The sequence below is a fragment of the Poecile atricapillus genome, chromosome 15 (genome assembly GCF_030490865.1).
Source record: "Poecile atricapillus isolate bPoeAtr1 chromosome 15, bPoeAtr1.hap1, whole genome shotgun sequence".
NCBI classification, from domain to species: domain Eukaryota; kingdom Metazoa; phylum Chordata; class Aves; order Passeriformes; family Paridae; genus Poecile; species Poecile atricapillus.
Genome location: NC_081263.1, coordinates 1,382,678 through 1,407,359, shown reverse-complemented (window position 1 = coordinate 1,407,359; position 24,682 = coordinate 1,382,678). Strand labels below are relative to the sequence as shown.

Here is a 24,682-nt window from a genome sequence, read left to right as displayed (position 1 = left end):
ACAGCTTTGAAATTGTAAATTCAGGGTGAATGCATCATTTTGAATTCTGAATTTCATAGACAGCAAGTTGGGAAATCTCTCTTTCCAGAAGTGTTTGTAAAGGGCTTTCCCTGATGTGCCCAAGGAGGTTTGGGCACCCTAGGGCTGGTGGAGGATTCCAGTGCCTGCCCCTTGCTGAGGGCTGTCCTTAGGAATGAAATCATGGAATCATTTGGAGTGGAAAAGCCCTCCCAGCCCATGGAATCCCAGCCATGCCCACCCTGTCCCCAGAGCACTCAGTGTCACCTCCAGGAATTGCTGGGACACTCCAGGGATGGGCACTGCAAACCCCCCTGGGCACTTCCAATCCCTGAGCTCCCTTTCCATGGGGAAATTCCTGGTGTCCAGTGGAACGTGGCAGCAGAAGGCAGGGAGGTGACCACGTGGGCAGTGCCACAGCTGCATCAGACGTGAGCTGGGCTGCCCAAACCCTGCAAATGCGGGCAGGAAAGGGCCTGAATCGGGAAAGAGCCACTAGGATGAGCTGTGGAGGAGCACCTGTGTTTATCAATGGACCTGTTTGATAGCACCATTAATGGCTGGGGAATTAATGAATGAGGAATTAATGTCTGGGGGATTAATGAATGAGGAATTAATGACTGAGGAATTAATGACTGGGGAATTCTCTGCATCCCCTGCTGTCCCTCCCCTGCGGAGGTGTGGCAGGAGCCCTCCCATGCCCTTCTCCTCGCAGGTGGCCCTGGTGCAGTGGACAGAGAGCGTGGGTTTGACTCTGGTGGGCAGAGACCAGTCCTCAGTGCAGCTGAGGAGCCCAGGGGGGCACATCCTCAACTTCACCATCCTGCAGATCTTCCCCTTCACCTACGAGAGCAAGCGCATGGGCATCATCGTGCGGGTAAGGGCTGCTGCACCACGGGGACAGCTGGGGACAGCTGGGGACGGGCACAGCTGGGGACAGCCACACTGGGGACAGCCGGGGACAGCCACACTGGGGACAGCCACACTGGGGACAGCCACACTGGGGACAGCTGGGGACAGCTGGGGACGGGCACACTGGGGACAGCTGGGGACGGGCACAGCTGGGGACGGGCACAGCTGGGGACGGGCACACTGGGGACAGCTGGGGACAGCCACAGCTGGGGACAGCTACACTGGGGACAGCCACACTGGGGACAGCTGGGGACAGCTGGGGACAGCCACACTGGGCACAGCTGGGGACAGGCACAGCTGGGGATGGGCACAGCTGGGGACTGCCACAGCTGGGGACTGCCACACTGGGGACAGCTGGGGACAGCTGGGGACGGGCACAGCTGGGGACTGCCACAGCTGGGGGCAGCCACACTGCGGACAGCCACACTGGGGACAGCCACAGCTGGGGACTGTCACACCTGGGGACTGTCACACCTGGGGACAGCCACACCTGCGGACAGCCACACTGGGGACAGCCACAGCTGGGGGCACCTGGGGACAGTCCCACCTGGGGACAGCTGGGGACAGCCTGGCAGTGACCCTGCCCCACCTGGGCTGGCCTCCCTGCCCAGAGCATCACCCAGAGCACAGGAGGGCAGGAACAGGGCCATGCTCTCCCTCCCTGGGCAGCACCTGGGGTGAAACACTGGGAAGACTTTGGGATGTGAGCACGAGGCCAAGGGCAGGGATGGCAGGGGAGGTGGGCTGAGCTGGGACAAGGTAATCCCTGTGTTAAATCTGGGGATTCAGAGCTCCACAGAATGCACTGGGCATGCACTGAGTGCTCCCACAAATAGCTTGTGCTCCAGGGGATACCTGCAGCAAGGGCACTTCAGCACAGCAAGTGTCAATTCTCCAAATTAATTACTTCTGTAATGAAAATTATGTGGAGACTCTGGGCAAACTTTTCATGACCTAGAATAAAAATGTTATCAATAGAAGAGGGAGGACTAAAGAACCTCCCTCCCCACTGCTTTTATTGCAAGTGCTTTTGCTGAAATGCTGTTTCATCAAGGGTATAAGAGGTGGACAAACCATCAAAGCCTGGGTGAGCTTCATTAAATTGTGTTTTTATGCTGAACAGAAGTGAATGCCCTGAAATGTTCTCATCACGAGTGCAAGAGTTCTCCTTTTTCTTTTTTCCTTCATTGATTTCAAGTTTATTCCTTTTAAATTACTTGTTATTTATCTTCTCCCCCACTAGGAATTGAAAGGTTTCTAGTTTGTATTTCTCTGTTCAGATTTTGCCTGTTTTGTATTTTAGGCAAAACCAGCAAAACTCCCACTTGTGGTCAGTGTGAGCAACATCAGGCCTAGCTGCTGACTGTAAATACCTTTAAAGAAGCACTGCTCCCTCTGTGAATTGTCTTTATTTTGTAGCCATTCAGCTGCTCTAAGCCACTAAAATCAGCTCTGTGTGTGCCCTGTGCAGAATTAGGGTTGAGTAGCAGATATTGACTGCCTGAATGTTGCTTTGCCACATTTCTGTATACTCCAAAATAATATCTTCAAGCAGGGTTTTAATTTTCATTAAAAAACAAAAAGCAGCGTTTATAGATAAGCAGTTAGCAAGTAAAATTTGCTTTAATTAAACATATATGTGTGTGTGTGTAGGCACTCCATTTGGTTTGCTCCACAAGTTGAAGGGTGTTCACCTTTTCAGTGCATCTCCTAAACTGTGCTGCTTGTTAAACCACAGGAGGGGAGGGAGAGCAGCATGAAATCCCAAAGGAAATACACCCAGGGAGGGAGGTGAGGCTGCCCTCAGCACTGCAGTGAGCACACCCCAAAGGGAACCATTTCTGCTCACCTGCACAGGTATTGCCTGTTCTTACAAACTGCAATTTTACAGGTTGGGAGCCCCTGAGAGAACTTTTCCAGCCTGGGGCCAGAGTGTGAGCAGAGGCTCCCAGTGCAGTGCTGTCCCTGCAGGCACCATCTCCCTGCCCTGCCCCTAGGAAAAATCTCCTTCAGCACAGCTTCTAGTAAATAAAGCAATAGTTAATAGTGAAAACAAGTTGCAGATGTTGCCTGGTTTGGGATATTTTTGCAATATCTGAGCGTTTCCTTGCACTCAACTGTCATTTCTGTACCTGATTATTTCAGTTCTAAGAAATCCTGTGTTACCCAAGCAGCCTCCTCAGCAGAGTGTGCACAGACTTATCTTCCCCTTTGAAGAGGGCCTGTTTGTTTCACCACAATATTTTCCATTCTTCGTTTTCTTTGGGTTTTTTTTCCCCTTACCCATGTGGAATGATCTTTGTCACAGAGCAGAGATAGTGCTATTGTCATATCTGGAATTGAAAGGAGCCTTTGAACCGTGGCCAGAGGCAGAGCATGGTGGAAAAAGATGCTTCCCCAAAACAATATAACTGGCAAATCTGTGTGCAGATTTATGGAGTGATCTTGCCATGATCTGAGAACGCACTAACCTCCTCCTGAACTCGGGCAGAGGAAATGACTAATGCAAGGAGATAGCTGATACAGTATTTATATTGGACAAAAAATCTAAACTATCTTAAGCCAGCTCTGCAGCACGGGAAGTGCAGTCTTTATTCAGTTTCCTACAGAGATGTTGTTAGACACTCTTTAATCAAATAATTTCATAGATAAACCTTTACCTTTGGACACTGCCAGAAGTGGTGTGTTTTATTTAAGCAGATTCTGGTTGTTTTGGAAGAGTGACACCGGTTTTCCTCTAGGGATGTGGGATGTGTATCACTGTGTGAGGGCTGGATGTTCCAGGACATTGAAAACCACACTTGGGCTTAATTATGAGCATCTTCCTTGTGAATATCTCTGTGAGCTTGGCAAAAAATATTCAGCAAAGGAGCTTCATTATCCCTGGCTACTTCTTAATTTCCTCAGCAAAGACACTTCTTTTCTTTGTACTTTTAGTGTCCACATCAGGTGCTACATTTTGCCATTTTTTTTTCCCTGTGGAAAAAAAATTTTTCACTGTTTTGCCAGTGCCACAGGACCTGGGGTTTAACCTACTCATGTGTGAGAACCTCCACCACTTATTTCTGTAATGGTGGAACAGACTGACCCAAATATTAGGTCATAGAATGGAAGAATTGTCCACTTCGCTTTTCTTTCATTTCTCTTATTTCTAAAGTACCCTTCATTCACAGCTGTTCATTTCAGACCTTCCTGGGCTTTTTGGGTTTGCATTTTAAGTTTGTTTTCCTCCTATCCCTGGTGGCTGTCTTGGTTTTCAGAGCAGTTTGTTCCTTACTCGCTGTTTTGAGGAAATTTCCAGGGTTTCCATTAGCTTGTGATACCCAGAGCTGCGGCCTCCTCAGCTCTCTGCCTGCTTAGAAGGGACTTTTAATTTGTGATAATGTAAATATGCTTTGCTTGCAGCCTGTAAACTCCTTGTATGAGATAGGGCAGGCAGCAATCAAAGCTTTCTGTGGCAAGCATGAGCTTAATTATGATTATTCCAGGTGGTGTAACAGAGCAGGAAAACCAGAGTGATTTTTACTCTGCTAAGTTTTGTGCATCTGTTTTGTTGTTTCAGGTAAGCAGGGAGTGAAGTTTCAGGGTGAGGGCTCGAGGTTGTTCTGCAGGCACAATCAGGGCTGTCTGTGTGGAGATAAAAGCTGATCCTCCTTGTCTAGAGCATGAATTGCTGCTGCAGGAGCTGGGCTGCAGTTGAGCAGCATCTCCTGGCCCCAGACAAGAGCTGAGCTGGTGGCCCTTCACCTGCCCCAGGGCAATTCTGTGTCTGCTGTGCTGAGAATTCATCCCTGCCTTTGAGTATTCATCCCTGACTTTGAGAATTCATCCCTCCCTTTGAGAATTCATCCCTCACTTTGAGAATTCATCCTTCACTTTGAGAATTCATCCTTCACTTTGAGAATTCATCCCTCACTTTGAGAATTCATCCCTCCCTTTGAGAATTCATCCCTCCCTTTGAGAATTCATCCCTCCAAGCCCCCCCCAGAGCTGTCAGTGCCATCCCAGGCTGGAGTGCTGTGTTGTCTCTGCAGGATGAATCCACAGGAGAGATCACGTTCTACATGAAGGGGGCAGACGTGGTGATGGCTGGAATTGTGCAGTACAACGACTGGCTGGAGGAGGAGGTACGGGAGGGCTGCTCCCTCTGCTCTGCTCTGCTCTGCTCTGCTCTGCTCCAGGGATAACATCTGTGAGCCAGGTCACTGATCCTGGCAGCTCCTTGGGGTAACCTCAGCCAGTTTTATCCCCAGGAGCAGGGGGGAGCTCGGCATATTTAATGTAGAGTAAGTCCTGGGAAGAAAACGGGGTTTGCTCAAAACTGATTGACGTTCACCAAATTTGTCCTGGGCTTGATTCTGTGTCTGGATCTATTTGAGCCCAAAGGATCTGATTTCCAAACTACCTTTGGCAGCTTTGTACTGGGGTGTGTTTGTCAGGTTAGCAGTAATGTTGGCACGGAGTTCATGGAATGCCAGAGTGGTTTGTGTTGGGAGGGACCTTGAATCTCATCCCATTCCACCCCCTGCCATGGCAGGGACACCTCCCACTATCCCAGGCTGCTCCAAGCCCCATCCAGCCTGGCCTGGGACGCTTCTCTGGTGTTCAGAGAAATAGTAATAACTTGGTCTTATTTTACAGAGCTGGTTGCCAAAGTGAAGTCTACAAATCACAGGCTTATACCCTTTTACTTAGAGACAGAGAAAATTTAATCAATGGGGTTGTTTTTGCCACCCTGGTGCAGCAGAGAGGACATTCTTCCTCCTGATCCCTGGGCTGGGTCACAAACCATTGCAGATCCCCTCTTTTCTCTTGAGTTTATCAGGCACTTTATCAGATGTTATGGACTCACTGGGCTTGCTCAAATGGGGTGGTTATTTTGTTAACCTGCTATCTTACACTGCCATCTCCACACTGCTGTGCATAAATCATTTCAGTGGTGCTGCAGTTTATGGTTTACAATGTGATCCTTCTTTGCAGTGTGGTAACATGGCTCGGGAGGGCCTGAGGGTTCTTGTCGTGGCCAAGAAGTCTCTGACAGAAGAGCAGTATCAAGACTTTGAAGTAAGTTTTTATTTGTTTTTTTCCCTTTGTTTTTAGACAAACAGTCACTGAAGTGATTCTCACAGAACTCTTGTGATAATGCTGCCTCTCACCTCCCTACTGTCTGCTGGAATTGTTGTTCTAAAGTGTCTTGATATTCTTTTAGTCCAAGTTGCTTTTCAAGTGGTAGGTATGAAGTGTTCATCCCAGCAATGGCCCTCCCAAGCAGATCCTGAATCCTGGATAACCAGAATACGAAGCAGGCAGCTCCCTGGCAGCACAGGCTGTGTTCTGTGCCCAGGGCACTCCCTGGTGTATCCAGGCAGGCAGAGTGGGAAGGGGAACTGCTCAGTTAATGCAGGGATGTGCTGGAGGAGCTGCTCAGGATTCTCTGGTGCCAGGTGCTGCCTGTGGAGGGAGGGAGCTGCTTGCAGGCTCTCTGCAGGTGCCACTGCAGCAGCTGCTGTGCCTTTGTGTGCCCTGTGCTGCCCAACATCAGCAGCAGCTCCCTGGAGCATTGCTTGGTCTGTGCCAGGCACCTCGAGCTCACCTGGCCTCACCAGTTCCACCTCTGAGCCAAGGAAGCAGAGCTGCTGGGGTTCAGAGGCACCTCAGGGCTGTGTCCCTGGGGCCAGAGAGGGAGGCTGGCTCAGCCCTCGTGCCCAAAGGCAGCCTGACCCCGCTCTGTGTCCCCAGGCTCGCTACGTCCAGGCCAAGCTGAGCGTGCACGACCGCTCCCTCAAGGTGGCCACGGTCATCGAGAGCCTGGAGATGGAGATGGAGCTGCTGTGTCTCACTGGGGTGGAGGATCAGCTGCAGACAGACGTCAGGCCCACGCTGGAGACGCTGAGGAACGCTGGCATTAAGGTCTGCCTAACCCAGGGCTGCTCCAGCAGGAGCACTGAGAGCCTCTGCAGCGCCTGGCACCGTCCCACGGGCAGTAAATTCAAACCTGGGGGGCCCTGTGAGGGTTTTAAACATCACTTTGGGAGCAGAATGTGCTGCAGGCAGTAAATGTTAACACAGGAGTGTCACCTCTCGTGCTTTTCAGCCCCTGACACGCTCTGGCTCCTCCTGCAGAGAAGGGAATCCTGTGGGCACGAAGGGGAGACCTTGGGGCAATTCTTTCAGGGAGTTCATGAACCAAGGCAGGTTTGGCTGTGTTTGGGCTGTGGTGCATGAACCCCCATGCTGTACTTACAGCTGTGGATATCCACATTTTCAGTAGCCACTAGAGGGGAGTCTGAGCCAAGGGAATCAGGGGCTGGATTATTTTTTCCAGCTTTCCAGGCTCCAGCATCTCTGTGCCTCCACACCTCCACCCTGAGCTGTGCTCAGCAGAGAGGGAGCTGCTGTGGTGCCTCTGTAGGTTCTCTCTCTGAAAACTTCATCAGCCTTGCAAAAGGGGGGAAAAAAAGTGGATTAAACATTCAGTTTTGGGTAAGAAAAGTAGGTGAAAGGTCCTGGTTGTGGTTTCTCTGCTTTAAGTTGCAAAGTGAGCAAAAATCTGAAGCTGTGCTGTGAATGCAAAGCAGGGCTGAGTGTTTGGGGCTGAGGTGGGAAGGGGAGTTCAGAGCTTCCTAAAGTGCTTTTTGTTTGGGGCCACCCCATAAACAGCAGAGAGTTCAGCAGAGAAGTGAGGCCAGGGGAATCAGAGTTCCTCAGTGATGCTGTAGGGTTTTCCTTCTCCCCTTTCTCCTCACCTTGGCTGGGGCTGGTGTGGAGGTGTGGGAATCTGAGCGTTCCTTGCACTGCAGTGTTCATCAGGGCACTGCACGTGAGGAGCAAATCCAGAGGGAATTCTTGCAGTTCATCACAGGGACCATCTTGCTAATATCAAACCTTTCCAACCTCTGATTATTTAACAAGGGAATGAGTCTTTGTGGGGCGTCTTTTGTTGATGTTTTGGGATTTTCTTAAGGTCTTTTTTATTTTTCATTAAATGTTCTTGGGCAGTGTCTTGAAAGAATAAAAACACCAGTGGAAAAAACCAAACTCGCTGTGATATATTTACACTGGAGAAGGAATTCCCAGCCATTGCTGCTGACATTGCTTTCTAACTCCCTCCCCTCACCAGCACAAAATAAAAGGAGCAGTGTAGATTCAAAAAAAATTAAAAAATCTAAAAAAAAACCCTCAACCAAGTTAGCGTGTTCCAGACGTACACATCAGCACTGAGCTAACCCCAGTTGCATCATCCACATTTCAGGCTGGGCCAGGAGGGATCTTTCTGCAGCAGGGCCCGTTTGAGAAATGGCTGGGGAGGGACACATTAACACACAAATACACATTTCTTTTAGCTTGCATTTTGTGGGTTTATCAGCAGAATCTTGAAATGCTGCAGGTGGGAAAAATGTTACACAGAGTTTGTAGCTTCCTTTGTGGCTCTCTTTGAGGAGCTTTGCTTTCTTTCACGTGTGGGAATTTTCTTGCGTGTTTTAAAACAGAGTTTTTTTTAGAAGAATCATTTGTATGTGTATTTTAACAGTCCTTTTATAAGCCTGAAGGGGCAGGAGGTACTTGCAGAGGTCCTGCAGAGGTTGTTGTTAAGCTTTGTTTAACACAGGACATGTTTGGACTGTAGGTGTGGATGCTGACGGGGGATAAGCTGGAGACAGCCACGTGTACAGCCAAGAACGCCCATCTGGTGACACGGACACAGGACATCCATATCTTCAGACTAGTGAGTAACACCCACAGACCCTCTCTGAAGGGCCCCAGGCCCTGGGACAGGAGGGCTGTGAGATCACAACTGCTTTCCAGCTGGGTATTTTTATTCTTTGGACCCAGCTTTCTACCCCACGTTTTTGTTCCTGTGACTGCCTGCCCTAACTCAGTGTGCTGCCTGTCCTGGCTGTGCCACTTTTGTTCCCTCTGGGGTTTTTTGCTGTTTTCTCGCCCCAGTGAAGCACACCTTGCTCAATTCCATCCTCCCCCAGGTGACAAACCGAGGAGAAGCCCACCTGGAGCTGAACGCCTTCCGCCGCAAGCACGACTGTGCCCTGGTCATCTCGGGGGACTCGCTGGAGGTAGTGATGCCTTAAGCTTTAGCTCTCGTGTTTTCTGGATTCTGTACTAGTGTGTGACTCTGAACTTCATAGAAAGTGTCAGCAGGCTCTCCTCACAGCTCAGGCAGGCACAACAATCCTTTCCCAGCCCCAGAACCAAGGGCACTGCTGCAGCTTCAGGCCCAAAAAGGGAAATGACAGCAAATTGATGGAGCAATCCTGGAGGGTGGGACTGCATCACCTGCAGCTGGAATTGCACAATTCACCCCAATATGGAAATGGACCAAAACTGATCAGACTGTGACTCAGAGTCCACCTTGGCTGTAGCCATGGCTGGGCTCTTGCACTGCCCAAGGTGTATCCCTTAAAGGCCTCTTAACAAATCCCCACTTTATTCCTTTAGCTCTGCCCAGCCTCTGTTCCAGGGAGCCTCTCCAGGCAGGGGCAGCCCGGGAGGCTGGGCTGGTGAAAGGCTGGTGCCCAGAGAGCAGGTGTGAGGCAGGAGTGTGCTGTGTGCCCCAGGTGTGCCTCAAGTACTACGAGTACGAGTTCATGGAGCTGGCGTGCCAGTGCCCCGCTGTCGTGTGCTGCCGCTGCGCCCCCACGCAGAAAGCCCAGATCGTGCGGCTGCTGCAGGAGAGGACGGGCAAGCTCACCTGTGCCGTGGGTGAGTGACCAGCCAGGAGCACTGGCCATGGGGAGTGGTGTCTGCAGTTCCTTCTCTCTGACTCGACAGTCTGGCGTCATCTCGTGCCCCTGGAAATGGGCATTTTGGGAGAGGAGGTTTGGTGGGATGATGGAGAAGGTGATGTAAATTTCACATGTGGGAATTCAATGCCAAGCTCCTCATCGTACCCTTTCAGGTGGCATCTTTGCCAACAGAGCTTGAACTGATCAGGTGAAGTGCCACTGTTAACCAGTGAGCTTTTTTTTGGCATTGTGGATATGATGGTACCACCTACAAGTGAGAAACATCCATCACTGACCTGGGGGGCTGTTAAAACAAAGCTCAAGAACTTAAATTCAAGACTTCTATTTAAAATCTTGCTTTTGTTGGTTGGGTTAAGCGTTTCTTACACTATTCCAGTGTGGTGCAGATGACTTTGGTGGGGTTGCAGGTTGCTCCTGTTGCTTAATTCCCAGTTTTGTTTGTGCTCTGCCTTGCAGGTGATGGAGGGAATGATGTTAGCATGATCCAGGAGGCTGACTGTGGTGTTGGAGTTGAAGGAAAGGTGAGATTACCTTGTGTTTAGTGAGAATTTCTGTGGCCAGTTTTCAAGCAACTCATAAATGAATCCTCAGATATTTGTGCAAGAAAGGGAACAAGCTCCCACAAGAGTCATCATCAGACCAGTAGCCCTATCATGAGAAATAATTTGGCTACAAAGGAGACTACTGTTAAAGGGAGCTTAAATTCATTATTTTGTTCTTGGCAGAATCCCTGAATTTGTACCCTCATGGTTATTTTTGGGGTTTTTGATGTTCCAAGTGCTGGAGTTATAATTACACTGGTAAGATATACCCTACATGCACAATTAAAAACTGTTCATATCAGTTTGCAAAACAAACTCTGGGTTAGAGCTCTGATTCCTGCACCTGGAGCTGTGTGGGGCTGCAGGACTGGATTGGCAGCAGCAGACAGACTGTGCTTGCAGTGAGCCAAAACTGTGTGAACTTTTGAGACTGAGAATTTGTGTTCAGCACTGACTTGATAGGAGTGTCACGTTAACATGTGTGTTGTGAATCAGAATCCAGAGGCTGCCTTGGAGTAGAATTGGAGGCCAAGGTTCAAATGGGAATTCTCCTCTTATTTTTGCTCTTTGCTTAAAACCCACAGTGGATGGAGAAGTACTGAGGCAATTCTCTCCCTCACCTAACGTACTGCAGATATTCCTGGAAATTCTGTCAGTGATAACTTAACAATAACATGATATTCTTTGTTTCCAGGGCTGAAATGATCTCACCGTGCTTTTCCTTGCTCTTGTTCCCAGGAAGGGAAGCAGGCATCGCTGGCAGCTGATTTCTCCATCACTCAGTTCAAGCACCTGGGTCGTTTGCTCATGGTCCATGGAAGGAACAGCTACAAGAGGTCTGCAGCCCTCAGCCAGTTTGTGATCCACAGGAGCCTCTGCATCAGCACCATGCAGGTAAATGGGCTGCCAGGAGGGGGTTTCCAGAGAGGTGGAGAAGGCAAATCATAAAGGAAGGGTCTCATTTGGAATGCTGCTATTTCTTCTCCTGAAAATTTTCATGGATTAGGACTTGAGGTTGTTGCTTTGATATGAAAACACATGAGAAAAATTCCTGGTATTGGACAAGTACCAGCAACTGCTCCAAAGCACTGGGAAGGGTTGATAGTCCATTGGTCTGTCTTCATTTCAGCATCTGGGAGAACCCACTGCAGGAATGTTCTGGTTTGAACAGTGCATTTTGAAGCTGTTACTTTATCTCAGTGCCTAAAAAGCTCATTTCTTTTCTAGGCTGTTTTCTCATCAGTGTTTTACTTTGCTTCAGTTCCTCTCTACCAAGGCTTCCTCATCATTGGGTAAGAGCTCCCTTTTTTACTGGTAGTGAGGAAAAGCTCTGCACAGTGAACACTTTGGGGCTGATGAGCATGCAAGCCATGCACATCTCCACTCCTGCAATCATGCACAGCTTCAGGAGCTGCACATGAGCCCCTTCCAGTGCAGACCCTTCCAGAGACCTTTCCAGAAGGGTGGCTGTCCCATCTGTGAAGCAGCCCATCCTCCAGGAACATCCCTTGGATCCCAGTAAAAGCAGAGGGACAGTTGTTCTGGGCTGCTGTCTGTACAGCAGTGAGAGGCAGTGCCAGGATGAGGGACAAGCCAACCTTAGTTCCTGTCCAAAAACTGTCTAAAACAGGACATTGTGACTGAAATCCCAGTGTGACATAATTTAAAAAACCAGCAAATTCATCTCCACTGACTTCTGGTGCAAACAGAATCAAACCTGAGCTGTAGAGCAGACTTTGGGATGGGCACAGGGCAATGCTTGGCTCCATTAATAACCCAGTGCATTATTTGAACCAGTCACTTGTGTTTGAGTGTTCCTGATCAAAAGTCACTAAAAAGCAAATCCTGATGTTTTTTTTCCCAGCTGCAAAACTCTGGTGTGCTCCATTTGCCAGTTTTTATAATGTGTACATTATTGGGCACTTAAAGAATATTTATTTCCTTTCTGGAGCCTTGCATTTCTTTGCTCATCTCCACCTGAGATAATTTACTGTTCTTCTGCCTTCTTCCCAGGTACTCCACAATTTACACCATGTTTCCTGTGTTTTCTCTTGTCCTGGACAAGGATGTGAAGTCTGAAGTTGCAATGTTGTACCCAGAGCTCTACAAAGATCTTCTTAAGGTGTGGGAGACTCTTGTTTGTGTGTTTTGCTTTTAGGCAAGATCCTCATCATGATTTGAAACTCTAAATGTGTAAAGTCAAATGTGCTGCCAGGAGATCCAGAACTTTATCAGGCTTTTCCAGGCAAAATTCTGTTAAAGTCAAATTTGAATCAACAGATAGAACCAGAATTCCAGGCAGTTGCTTATTGAATACTGCATGAAATGCAAATTATTAAAAATGGCTGGACAAGTAGAAGTTCCATTCTGTGGGAAATTCTAGGGATTTAATATTACCAATTTGTTCCATAATAAAGGGAAAAGAGAAATTGTTGGGGAGTTGGCACTGTCCTGAAGCCAGAAAAGGGAAGAGGGGAAGGGGTACGCTCATTTAATGGAGGCAGGAGGTTATTCCAGAGTTCCTTCACTAGAAATTTGACTGGAGCATGATCTAAAGGTTTGCTTGCCCTGCCATTTTTGTAGCTTTAGCATCTAAGTCAGGTCCTTCTCCTTAGACAAAGAAAACTTTATTTTATGTTTACCATAGAAATACCAGGAAGGTAAATCTTGTCTCAGGTTCCTTTTTAATTTTTTTTTTTTCTTCCTCCCTGGAAAATGTTTTGAATAACTGGGGTATGCAGCCTGGGAACATCTTTCTCAGTTGGAGGAAAGGGTGGACTGAGTCTTCCCCAGATCCTCTCCCTCAAGGATTCCTGTAAAACAGATACCCTCAGAAGCACAGCCTGTTTTTCCAGAGCCTCAATAAGTCTCCATCTGGTTTCACTTGGATGTTGTCTCTTATGTCATAAACCACTAATTCTTCAGCCATCCTTAGGCCTGGTCTAAACATAGAGGGTTTTGTGCTGGTATAGCTGTGTTGGCTGGAGATGGTTTTTTAAATCTATCTGCCTTCAATACGAGGGTGATTTGTGTGTGTCTAGAAATACAGTATTGATGTGTATGTGTACACACACATCTTACATTCCACAGCCCTGTGACTAACCTCCCCAGCCACCTTTGCCCTGGATTAATTGTGTGTGCAGTGAGAGCCAGGTTATGCTGGGGGAGCCCTGAGCTTCCACAGCCCCTTGGTGCACCCAGAGAAATGAGAATAAATGGGCACTGCCTCTGGATTGCTTGATTTATTTATTTTTTTTTTTTTCCAAATCATCTTCCCATTCTCTTATTAATTTCTAAGCTGATCAATAAGTGAATTTCATAGAAGAAAACCCCAATGGAGCTTTGTCTTTTTTTCCCCACCCAGGGACGACCGTTGTCATACAAAACATTTTTAATCTGGGTCTTGATAAGCATTTATCAAGGTAAGAAATCAACTCCTGCTTGTGCCTTTAGATGTTGTAGCGTGTGTCACTTTCTAAGTTTTGGTGTTGCAGGAAGTTAAGTAAGGCATAAAATGAATTTCCCAAAGTATCCTTATATATATTATCCTTATATATATATTAGATAATATGTATATTTTTTTTGTCTCAGAAAATGTTGGTAGCGTTACCACAGGAAAAAAAATGATCAAAAACCCAAATATTGGCAGTAATTGGTCAAGCCTGTGATGCAGAATTCAAACCACTGTGTCTCTTCCCACGGTGCACTGCAATTCTGTGCAGGTTCCCTGCAGGGCTGTGGAGCAGAGCTCATGACTTGTCCCTTCTGGTGGGAAAACTTCTCCAATCTTTGGATTTTGCAGGTTTTTGTCATCATGGAAAATGCAGCATCTGTAGCCTTCTGTATTTTATCCAAAAATGGAAGTGGCAGTAGTTCTGGTTGCTTCACAGGCATCTGTAATTCAGGGTCAGAGTCAAGCTCATGTTCTTGATCATATCTCATGCATTCTAATTAGGTTGCTAAAGCAATTAAGTAAATACCTTAATTACAATGCATTTTCAACAGTGGATGTAGTAATTTGGGTATATATCCAAGAAGGTATTTTCTTTCATTTTAATTTTTTTTATCAAGTACCCTCAAACTGAAATACTCTCTATAAGTATTAATCAGGGGATTGTAGAAAACAGGTCAATAATGTGGAGCTAAAAGCTGAAGTGGCAAATTTCCTTGTTTTCCAAAACTCTTTATGAAAAAGAGTCAGAATAAGGGGTCAAAACAAGCAGGTAATTCTTATGGATTTAATTGAGGTTGGCATCCTCAGCAGGGAGTGAATGGAGGAGTGTAAAACCTCTGTTAGCTTTATTTCCTGAAATCCATCACAGGAGCCCTGTGACGGGGACCTTGGGATGCTGAGTAACACAAGGGCAAAGGCCAGGCTCTGGGAGAACACTCCCAAGCGGTGCAGGGCAGCAGCCAGGGGGTGATGCCATGGGGGGAAGATTCCTCCTTGAGCTGAGAGCGCTCTCTGGTTCCAGGCTTTGGCCAGGTGACTCCACCAGAGCCGTGCTCACTAGCCAGCGAGCAGCAGCCAAGCCACGGGCCAGTTGCTAGCAGAGATGAGCCCGACCAAAACTCTGAGAGTTTGGAAAGTTCGCAGCTGGGTTTGGACTGCGTGGCTCCAGCTCGGTTCCCTCGCAGGTTTTCCCTTCCGGAGGCGGCCTGAGTGATGGATGTTGGTGTGGATTACTCATGCTGCTCACATGAGTTATTTGTGCAGGTGGCCTGGAGCGAGCCCTGGCCAGCCGGGATGGGAGCACAAACAATGCCTCATTAGCAGAGCTTTAATGGGATTCTCTTAGGGGGAGGTGGAAAGGGGAGAGATCTCGGCCCAGGGGTGCAAATTGAGGCTCACTTGTATCCACTGAGCTTTTCAACACTGGGCTGCCTCTTGGCACCGAGGCAGTGTGGTAGGATATAGAAGAACTGGATATCTTTTAGCTTCTGAGTAGTGACCAAGTGCTTTTGTGGGAGGATAGAGTTTCGTGGTGTTAGAGATCTCCAGTTGCCAAAACAGCATGTATTAATTTCCTATCTCCATGTGTCTGTGAGTATGATAGACTGTTAGAAAGCTTTGGGTACCGCTGCTCTAACTTTTCCCTGTCTTCTCATCAGTTCTGTCTCCTAAATAGTAACTGATTCGTTGTCGTTACGTTCATCAGGTTTCATGAAAAACAGCCTCAAGATAGGATTGTTTCAGCCTTTCCAAGACCTAACTGTGGGTTTTAGAGCTGAGCCTGGTGTTTGACTGAAACAGTTCCATTCCCTTGCAGGCAGCATCATCATGTATGGAGCACTCCTCCTCTTTGAGTCGGAATTTGTGCACATTGTTGCCATTTCCTTCACGTCCCTGATTCTCACCGAGCTGCTGATGGTGGCACTGACAATCCAGACGTGGCACTGGCTCATGATCGTGGCTGAGCTGCTCAGCCTCTCCTGCTACATCGCTTCCCTGGTCTTCTTGCACGAGTTTATTGGTGAGGTTCAGTGCTCTCCTCCAGTCAGGTCATGGCCAGGGTGGAATTGAGCAAAAGGCTGTTGGTGGAGCCAGCAGCAGGCACAGGGACAGGGGTACCACAGTAAGCTCTGTGTGATTTGAATGCACTTTGAAGATATTTTATGGTTTCTTCCCATGGCAAAATGCTAGAGAGGGCAAAGATGGTCAGCAGAACGTGCTACCCAGTGAATCTCATCATTCTTTGAGCTCCAGCACGTGTCAGCTGTGTCGTGTAGCAGAGACCTTTATTTCCATTTGGGAATTTGAGATGGAAGATGGAACTCTCTGCTGTTGGGTTGAAAGATTTGGTCTTTTAGGCTGGGTGAAGGAGCTGTCTCCTAAAACTTGCCTTATTTTATCTGTTCACTGGGACCATTCTCTCACGGGTTTGCTTGTTGGTGGTGGTTTAGTTGCCTGAAGCAGAACTAATCCTATTCCCTGGCTGGAGAAAAAGGGTGAGGAGTTCCAGATTTCTCCAGTAACTGTCGAGTTGCAAGTATCAGACCCATGGGCTTGTTCCAGTGTTCATTCAGGAGCCACAAGATGTCACTGCTTCTTCCACAAAGCTCTTTCCTAACTGAAGACAACAGGGATAACTTCCCCCTGGCTGGATCTGTCTCTTGCATTGGTTATACCAGTTCCATTTTGAACGATTCTTTAACTCTTTTTATAAAGACTCTGAGGGGTTTTGAGTCAAGAGCTGTGTTTGCTGGGCTGGGCCAAGCAGCTGAGGCAGCTCCCAGAGTGGGAGGATCTCCCTGTTTCAGGTGGGGTTTGGGAGGGCAGTGACCTGTGACAGCCACGTTCCTTACACCCCAGTGCTCAGCACATCTCTGCCTCTGCTGGGGAGGAGTGAGGAGCCAGGTACCATATGAGCTTTGAACTTGGAGGTGGGGCAGTTTGAAGAATTGTAAAATCACAGAATGGCCTGGCTTGGCAGGGAGCTTGAAGATGATCCCGTTCCAACCCCGTGCCACGGGCAGAGGGAAGCGGTGGTAGATGGAGCTGCTTTTCTGCAGCCCTTCCCAGAAGGTTCCCCCCGCGTTTCTGACTCTGTGCTCGTTTCTCCACGCAGATGTTTACTTCATTGCCACCTTGTCGTTCCTGTGGAAGGTCACTGTCATCACCCTGGTCAGCTGCCTGCCCCTCTACGTCCTCAAGTACCTGAGACGGAGATTTTCTCCCCCCAGCTACTCCAAGCTCACGTCCTAGGGCTGCTCCTGCCCACGGAGACAGACATTGCCCAGAGACACCCCCAGCTGCCCGTCCCCATCAGGAGCCCGTGGTAATCTCTGGTACCTGCTGCTGTAGTGAGACACTTGAGACTGCCCTGAACGGCAACCCAGCACCAGAAGGGTTTGCAGGGTGGAGGCTCTGAGCTCATCCAGTTCTTGGCACTTTTGTTCTACTTACCTGGGGTCAAATGCATGGAACTGCGATGGCAATGGGTTTCTCTTGCATGGTTCAAGGTCTGTGGAAGCTGCTACCTGACCTTGGGATTTACATTTGACAATTTAAAGTGAATTTTTTAAGTGTCTGCGCTGTCCTTTGCATTGTGTTACGTTTTTTTTATGTTATTCATCTTTTTGATTTCAAGTAGTTACATTCTTCTTACATCTTGGAAATCCCTTAATGTAGGTGATGCACTGCACTGCTGACAGCTGATTCCTGATTTATGGCATGTTGTTTCCATAATGGGGCTCCAGCCTGTCGGATCTACACACACTGGAGAATCTGAGCGTGTCTGAGATTTTCCTTCCTCTGAAACGTGGTCACCCCAGTGATTTTGGAGGTATCCAGCCATTGATAAAGACACAGAAGTGGGAGCTCAAAACGAGAAAATTCAGTTTTGTTTAGCTTTTGTGCTTCCTGTTAAAAGGAGCCGGTGACATAATAGTTTTACTCTGTATTTATTTGTGTAGGAGAAAATTATCTAAACTAAGGCAAATCCTCTTTGGAACAGAACTTTGCAGTTGATCATCCTTGAAATGTGTCGACAACGTGAGAAGAGACTCGTACTGTTCTGCAGACAATGTGGCAGACGTGTCTTGAATCCTTGGAGACTGAAAGGAGAGGTCACAGAGCTGCTACTCCTCACAGCTCCATGAAATCTGTTTCCTGTTAGTGTGAAACTTTGAGGATGAGCTGCAAATAAGCAGAGGCACTCCTAGGTGGATGTTTTAATGACACACTCCCTGCAGAGAGGCAGTTTCTGGAGCCTGGCACTTGCTTGGTTCTAAAAAGCAAACCTGAATCACAGGAGTGGGCTCATACAAGGCATTAGGCTTGTGTGCAGAGCAAATTTATGTGCTTTTAATTTTCAAAAATTAAACTCAATGAGTTCTGTCATTATTATAAACTTTGGTCCACATTATCATGAGGAGAGCAACAAGTGCTTGGGCTTCTCAGCAGAAGGACAGAGATGTACAGGGACCTTTTGGAGCTGGGTTGATGCATCAGACACGGATGGGCCTTTAGTGGCAGCCATCCTTGTCTAAGGCTCTTCAGTCTGTGCTAAATTTGTTATTTGCTGTCTTCTTCCCACATCAGAGAAACCACGGGTGGAGCTGGCACTGCTTGGCGCTGTTGTTCCCTGGCTGCACAGGAGAGAAAGAGCCCAGAGCCTGAGCTCCTGTCCCAGAGCCTGAGCTCCTGTCCCAGAGCCTGAACCCCTGTCCCAGAGCCTGAGCTCCTGTCCCAGAGCCTGAGCTCCTGTCCCAGGGCAGAGCCTGAGCTCCTGTCCCAGGGCAGAGCCTGAGCTCCTGTCCCAGAGCCTGAGCTCCTGTCCCTGGGCAGAGCCTGAGCTCCTGTCCCTGGGCAGAGCCTGAGCTCCTGTCCCAGAGCCTGAGCTCCTGTCCCAGAGCCTGAGCTCCTGTCCCAGAGCAGAGCCTGAGCTCCTGTCCCAGAGCCTGAGCTCCTGTCCCAGAGCCTGAGCTCCTGTCCCAGAGCCTGAGCTCCTGTCCCAGGGCAGAGCCTGAGCTCCTGTCCCAGAGCCTGAGCTCCTGTCCCAGAGCCTGAGCTCCTGTCCCAGAGCAGAGCCTGAGCTCCTGTCCCAGAGCAGAGCCTGAGCTCCTGTGCCAGGGCAGAGCCTGAGCTCCTGTGCCAGGACAGAGCCTGAGCTCCTGTCCCAGAGCCTGAGCTCCTGTGCCAGGACAGAGCCTGAGCTCCTGTCCCAGGGCAGAGCCTGAGCTCCTGTGCCAGGACAGAGCCTGAGCTCCTGTCCCAGAGCAGAGCCTGAGCTCCTGTCCCAGGGCAGAGCCTGAGCTCCTGTCCCAGGGCAGAGCCTGAGCTCCTGTCCCAGAGCCTGAGCTCCTGTCCCAGGGCAGAGCCTGAGCTCCTGTCCCAGGGCAGAGCCTGAGCTCCTGTCCCAGAGCCTGAGCTCCTGTCCCAGGGCAGAGCCTGAGCTCCTGTCCCAGAGCCTGAGCTCCTGTGCCAGAGCCTGAGCTCCTGTCCCAGAGCCTGAGCTCCTGTCCCAGGGCAGAGCCTGAGCTCCTGTCCCAGAGCAGAGCCTGAGCTCCTGTCCCAGGGCAGAGCCTGAGCTCCTGTCCCAGAGCCTGAGCTCCTGTCCCAGGGCAGAGCCCAGAGCCTGAGCTCCTGTCCCAGGGCAGAGCCCAGAGCCTGAGCTCCTGTCCCAGGGCAGAGTCCAGAGCCTGAGCTCTCTTCTGGGAGTTGGGCTCACAGCCTCCTGTCAATTAATGCTGTTTTTCCAGAAAGATCCCTTAACATTGTCTTCATCATGACTAGATGGTGTTGGCCGTGCCACTGTTCTGGAGTCCCCAGACAGCATTTCACAGAATCATGGAATGGTTTGGGTTGGAAGGGACTTTAAACTCATCCATTTCCACCCCTGTCCTGGCAGGGACATCTCCACTGTCCCAGGTGCTCCCAGCCCCATCCAGCCTGGCTTTGGGCACTGCCAGGGATCAGGGGCAGCCCCAGCTGCTCTGGGCACCTGAGCCAGCCCTCCCCACCCTCCCAGGGAGGAATTCCTGCCCAATATCCCATCTGATTTGCTTTCATTAGTTTAAATACAAGAACCAAGAATTCCTTTTGGCCCCAGGGGGTGACTGAGCAGCCCAGTCCCTCTGGGCTCTGGGGCCCTGTCCCTCTCTCCTGTGTGTTGGTGGTTCAGTGTCCTGCAACAGCAACAGTGCCAAGCTACTGTGTGTAAATATTTGAGACATATAAATGGTAGAATTCACTGTTTCCTCAAGTCAATACAGTTTACACTGAGTGGACCATATTTGCAAACTATTAGCTTACACCAAGAAAGGGAGTGAACTGTGATTTCATCTGTATTTGTTGAATCATAAGTTTAGTAGCGTATTTAGTAGAGTTGATAGTGATCTATAGCTGTGTTTTGGGGTGTGGATTATGTTCTTTGCAGCTCGTGTTTTTGCACAAGGTAGTAAATCCAGGAAGTCATTTCTGCCTGGATATGCACTACATTTTTCAGAGCAGTCAGAGACTAAAACTGCCATCTAGCAAACAGCAGGAAAGAGGAACACTTCTATTTTTCAAGTTTAGCACTTTATGTTTGCAACCCATTTCTCTTAAGTTATTTAAAAACGTTTTTAAAAGCAAAATTTAATACATGTGTTCCTATTTACTGTACATTAAAATAAATGGATTCTCTGCTGGAAATCTCATCTTTTCCTCTAGTATGCTCATAATTTGTACTTTTGGGGAGTGAAGCATTGTTTTTTCCTTCTTCTGTGTAGTATCTTGTTTGTGGCCTTAGTGTTCTTCCTATTCCTTTATCGGTGTGAGTTATGCTGTAGCAGTTCATGTGTGACTTGTGTGCTTTGGGGCTGCTCCAGGTGATGCCCTGAGTCCCACCCTGCTCCTGCTGCCCCTGGCTCCAGGTGATGCTCTGTGTGAATCCCACCCTGTTCCTGCTGCCCCTGGCTCCAGGTGATGCCCTGAGTGAATCCCACCCTGCTCCTGCTGCCCCTGGCTCCAGGTGATGCTCCTGAGTGAATCCCACCCTGCTCCTGCTGCCCCTGGCTCCAGGTGATGCCCTGAGTCCCACCCTGCTCCTGCTGCCCCTGGCTCCAGGTGATGCTGTGAGTGAGTCCCACCCTGCTCCTGCTGCCCCTGGCTCCAGGTGATGCCCTGAATCCCACCCTGCTCCTGCTGCCCCTGGCTCCAGGTGATGCTCCTGTGTGTGTCCCACCCTGCTCCTGCTGCCCCTGGCTCCAGGTGATGCTCCTGAGTGAATCCCACCCTGCTCCTGCTGCCCCTGGCTCCAGGTGATGCTGTGAGTGAATCCCACCCTGCTCCTGCTGCCCCTGGCTCCAGGTGATGCCCTGAATCCCACCCTGCTCCTGCTGCCCCTGGCTCCAGGTGATGCTGTGAGTGAATCCCACCCTGCTCCTGCTGCCCCTGGCTCCAGGTGATGCTCTGAGTGAATCCCACCCTGTTCCTGCTGCCCCTGGCTCCAGGTGATGCTCCTGAATCCCACCCTGCTCCTGCTGCCCCTGGCTCCAGGTGATGCTCTGAGTGAATCCCACCCTGCTCCTGCTGCCCCTGGCTCCAGGTGATGCTCCTGAATCCCACCCTGTTCCTGCTGCCCCTGGCTCCAGGTGATGCTCCTGTGTGTGTCCCACCCTGCTCCTGCTGCCCCTGGCTCCAGGTGATGCTCTGAGTGAATCCCACCCTGTTCCTGCTGCCCCTGGCTCCAGGTGATGCTCTGAATCCCACCCTGCTCCTGCTGCCTGTGCTGAGCTGCTGCAGGGTGAGGTTTTGTGGCACACACTGTTCTCTTCCTGTCCCCCTGCAGTAATTGCAGGTGTGTCACAGCCCTCTCTGTCCCCTTCTCTCTGGATTTCTCTCCCCACAGAGCTTGTCCTGTTGATTTGTTTAGCTCAGCCCGTGGTGCAGTGGGAGCCCAGCCCTGCATTCAGCAGCTCCAGGCTGTGCAGGGTGTGATCAGAGCTGGCTGAGGGAGGGCAGCACCATCCCTGGTGTCCCTGGTGGTCCTGGTGTCCCTGGTGGCCCTGGTGGCCCTGGTGTCCCTGGTGGCCCTGGTGGCCCTGGTGTCCCAGGCTGTGCTGGGAGCTGCTCCAGAGGGGTTTTCCTGTGCTCCCCAATCCCAGCCAAACCCAGCCAGCCTCGGGCTCTGGAGCTGCCGAGGGGAGCTGGGTTATGGGGGACCCCCAGCCCAGGGGAATCCCTCAAGCTGCTCTGAGGGGTTCAGGTGTGAGAAAGCTGCTGCTTAAAACCCCCTGGTTTGCACAGGCACAGCCCTGCCCCAGGGATCTGAGCCCTGCAGCTCCATGTCCCAAGCTGTTCCTGTGGCATTGGGCTCATCCCACGGTGCCTGGGGCCAGCAGGAGCTGGATGGGCTCCTCATAATAAATAAATATATATTTATTCCTCCTCATAATAAATACATTTATTTATTATTAGTCATTTCATGAGTGTTAAACTCTATGATTTGCATGAAATCCTGTGGTTCACAGCTTTGCCAATATGGTCCATTACTACTGCCTACGACAACTTGTGTACTTATATGCCTTCGAGAACATTTTTAATTGTTAAAATTGTTTTAAAAATCAGTGTTAAGTTAATTTAATTTTTAATGGGGAAATGAATTCTGGTGTCAAAATGGTATTTACTGTGATGCCGATGTTTTGTACCTGTCATCCAGCTAAACAACCTGTAAATACTCCTGAGTCAAGAGAAATATGAATGCCAATTATTTATTGTTCTGTGGAGTTACATGTCGCAGATGTGTAAGAACTTAAAAGGGAATGTTGTAAAACAAGGTGGAAAAAATAAATTTTATTCAACTTCTTTACTTCCCCCCTGTATGATGCAGCTGGTCAGTCCTGGTGTGGTCAGCCAGGAATTGTGTGTGGGAATTGTCAGGATCTGGAGAAGTTGTGCTGTGGCCCTTTAACCTTTAACCTGCAAATCCAAGAAATGAGCAGAGCTGCTTGGTTAAACTCTTCCTAGAGCTGGGTTTGGTTGTGACAGGGGTGGTCACTGCTGCTGGCAGCCACTGCTGGGAATCAGGAGGGAATTGTCATTGGAACACAGATATATCCTGCCCTGGGAAGAGCAGTGATGCAACAGCATTAGGAACAGCTATTTTGGGAATGTTCTCATCCCTTGGCCATTTGATTCAGTCTGTGGCTCGGCACAAGAGCAGTCCCAGGGCCAGCAACAGGGGCAGAGGAAGGATTTAACACTGAATATTCTCCACAGGGGACACGTCAATAATGCTGAGTGCAAACACAGTGAAGCGATTTTCTACCAAAAATGTATTAGAGCCATAAACACTCTTTTTTTTAAAAAAAGAAAATCAAGAGTGCAATTGGATAAAGTAAATCTCTAACTTGGGAGACTGTTTATTGAAAGCAGTGATAAACTATCCCTCAGATCACTGACCATCTATGGAAGTGTTTCTTTTAGATTCTATATGACACAGATGCCCTTTTTAATGACTTAACTTTTTTTTTGGTATAAAGTAATTAATGCAAATATCAAATAAACCATTTTTGTGATGTTTGCACACATCAAATGAATGGTGTAGACTCCAGAAATCACAGGAACAGACTTTGCTTCCAAGTGTTACCAATTTCCCACTCTAAATGGGTTACATAAGCCCTGGTTAGTGGTTCCTTTAATTTATGGATGGTTTCTTTTTAATGGTGAAATGTGTAATTAAAAAAAGCTAGAAATAGTTTTTCTAAACTCACTCTGGAAGGGAAGGAGAATTTCAGCAATTTTTTTTTTTCACCCAAACATTGCATAATAGTAGAAATGTCAAAGATTTCCTTCGGGTTTCATTTCATTCTTCATGTGGCTGTGGTCATGCAAGAAGTCTGAACACTGCAGGGGCTGGCAGATTTTTGGAAGATCACACATCCTGGGTAAGTTTTCAGCCTGGGCTTTACCAGAGAATGCCAGTGGCCTTGTTTTTCAAATTGGGGTTGTGTTATACACTGGTGTGTCTCTGATTTGCCTTTTTTCTAAGAGAGAATAGGTGCTGGCTGGAATTGGGTGTCACTCTGAGCCTGATGGAGCTGCAGGGGCTTCCCTGCACTGTGAACCATTCAGAGAGAGGAAAACCTCGCTGATCTTCACCTTCTGATGGCTCCAGGCACTGCCACTGCCTCTTCTCCCCCACACTGCTGTGGCATCAAATGTTCTCCTGCATCTTCACCAGAGGGAGAGAAGAGCTCCTGCTCCCCCTTCCCAGGTAGGAGATGGGGCCAGAGGGAACCTGTGGTAGAGCACAGAAAGCAGAGAAGTGTTCCTGTCCTGATGATTAGACTTTCTCAGCACCTTAAACATGGGAGTCAATCTTACAGGAGAGTTCTTTCTTCCACAGAGTATTCAGATGTCTGGTTTTAAATGAGAAAGGTGACTGCAGGCTTTATAAACCTGGTTGGGAGTGTTGATAAACCCCAGTCCAAACATTTCACTGGATTCTCTTCTGTCTTCTTCTGGAACTGCAGATGCAAATCAGAGCTGTGCTAAATGTTGAAGGTGAGTGCCTGTGTGAGCTGTGAGAGTCAGAGCAGCAGGGAAGGCACCTCTGCAGCTGCTCAGGGAATGGATGGAAAGCTGGAGTGTCCAGCACTGTCCAAGGGTGATCATCAGAGCTGATGCTGGGGCTTCCTTAGGCCATGAGCATTTGATGGTCTTCAAACTCTCTGGCTGCTGTGGGGCTCTCTGGGTTATGTGGCACATCTCCAAAATTTTGCTGCTGTAAAAGTTAAAGTTAGAGATGATGAGCATCTTGCAGGATCAGGCTATGAGGAGATTGTCCTGCCCTCTCCTGCTCTTCCTCCCTTCGTGGCCCAAGACCTGAGAGGGTTACAAAAAAGAGTTTTAAAATCACTGCACTCCCACTTTAAAGCTCTTGGCTTGCTGGAATTGTCCACGTAAGGCAGAATATTGTCTGCTCTTCAGATTCTCTCAGAAAGGAGTAGTAACAAGAA

At 49.0% G+C, this 24,682-nt stretch overlaps 1 protein-coding gene and 1 long non-coding RNA gene across 10 annotated transcripts in view; both read left to right on the top strand.

The window, feature by feature from the left end:
• The window catches only part of ATP9A (ATPase phospholipid transporting 9A (putative)), a 45,101-nt gene extending 26,680 nt beyond the window's left edge, over positions 1-18,421 (top strand). For all 3 annotated transcript variants that reach the window (XM_058850694.1, XM_058850693.1, XM_058850692.1), the window contains 14 exons: positions 734-895; positions 4,965-5,057; positions 5,911-5,994; positions 6,670-6,840; positions 8,558-8,656; positions 8,913-9,002; positions 9,504-9,648; positions 10,149-10,213; positions 10,973-11,128; positions 11,462-11,526; positions 12,248-12,356; positions 13,599-13,656; positions 15,505-15,708; positions 16,804-18,421. In XM_058850694.1, coding sequence (XP_058706677.1) covers positions 734-895; positions 4,965-5,057; positions 5,911-5,994; positions 6,670-6,840; positions 8,558-8,656; positions 8,913-9,002; positions 9,504-9,648; positions 10,149-10,213; positions 10,973-11,128; positions 11,462-11,526; positions 12,248-12,356; positions 13,599-13,656; positions 15,505-15,708; positions 16,804-16,940 — 1,638 coding nt within the window. In that variant the 3' untranslated portion in view covers positions 16,941-18,421. The remainder of the gene's footprint in view (positions 1-733; positions 896-4,964; positions 5,058-5,910; positions 5,995-6,669; positions 6,841-8,557; positions 8,657-8,912; positions 9,003-9,503; positions 9,649-10,148; positions 10,214-10,972; positions 11,129-11,461; positions 11,527-12,247; positions 12,357-13,598; positions 13,657-15,504; positions 15,709-16,803) is intronic.
• Positions 18,422-19,170: 749 nt separating this feature from the next.
• On the top strand, positions 19,171-22,956 carry LOC131585022 (uncharacterized). Of its 7 annotated transcripts, none has more exons than XR_009278847.1 (5): positions 19,171-19,292; positions 19,369-20,548; positions 21,124-21,363; positions 21,413-21,721; positions 21,776-22,956. It is a non-coding gene; the product is annotated as an uncharacterized LOC131585022 (long non-coding RNA). The 7 variants fall into 7 exon arrangements; XR_009278845.1 differs by adding an exon at positions 20,643-20,691 and having other exon boundaries at positions 21,173-21,721; XR_009278848.1 differs by having other exon boundaries at positions 19,172-19,292; positions 21,124-21,172; positions 21,219-21,721.
• Positions 22,957-24,682: the final 1,726 nt, after the last annotated feature.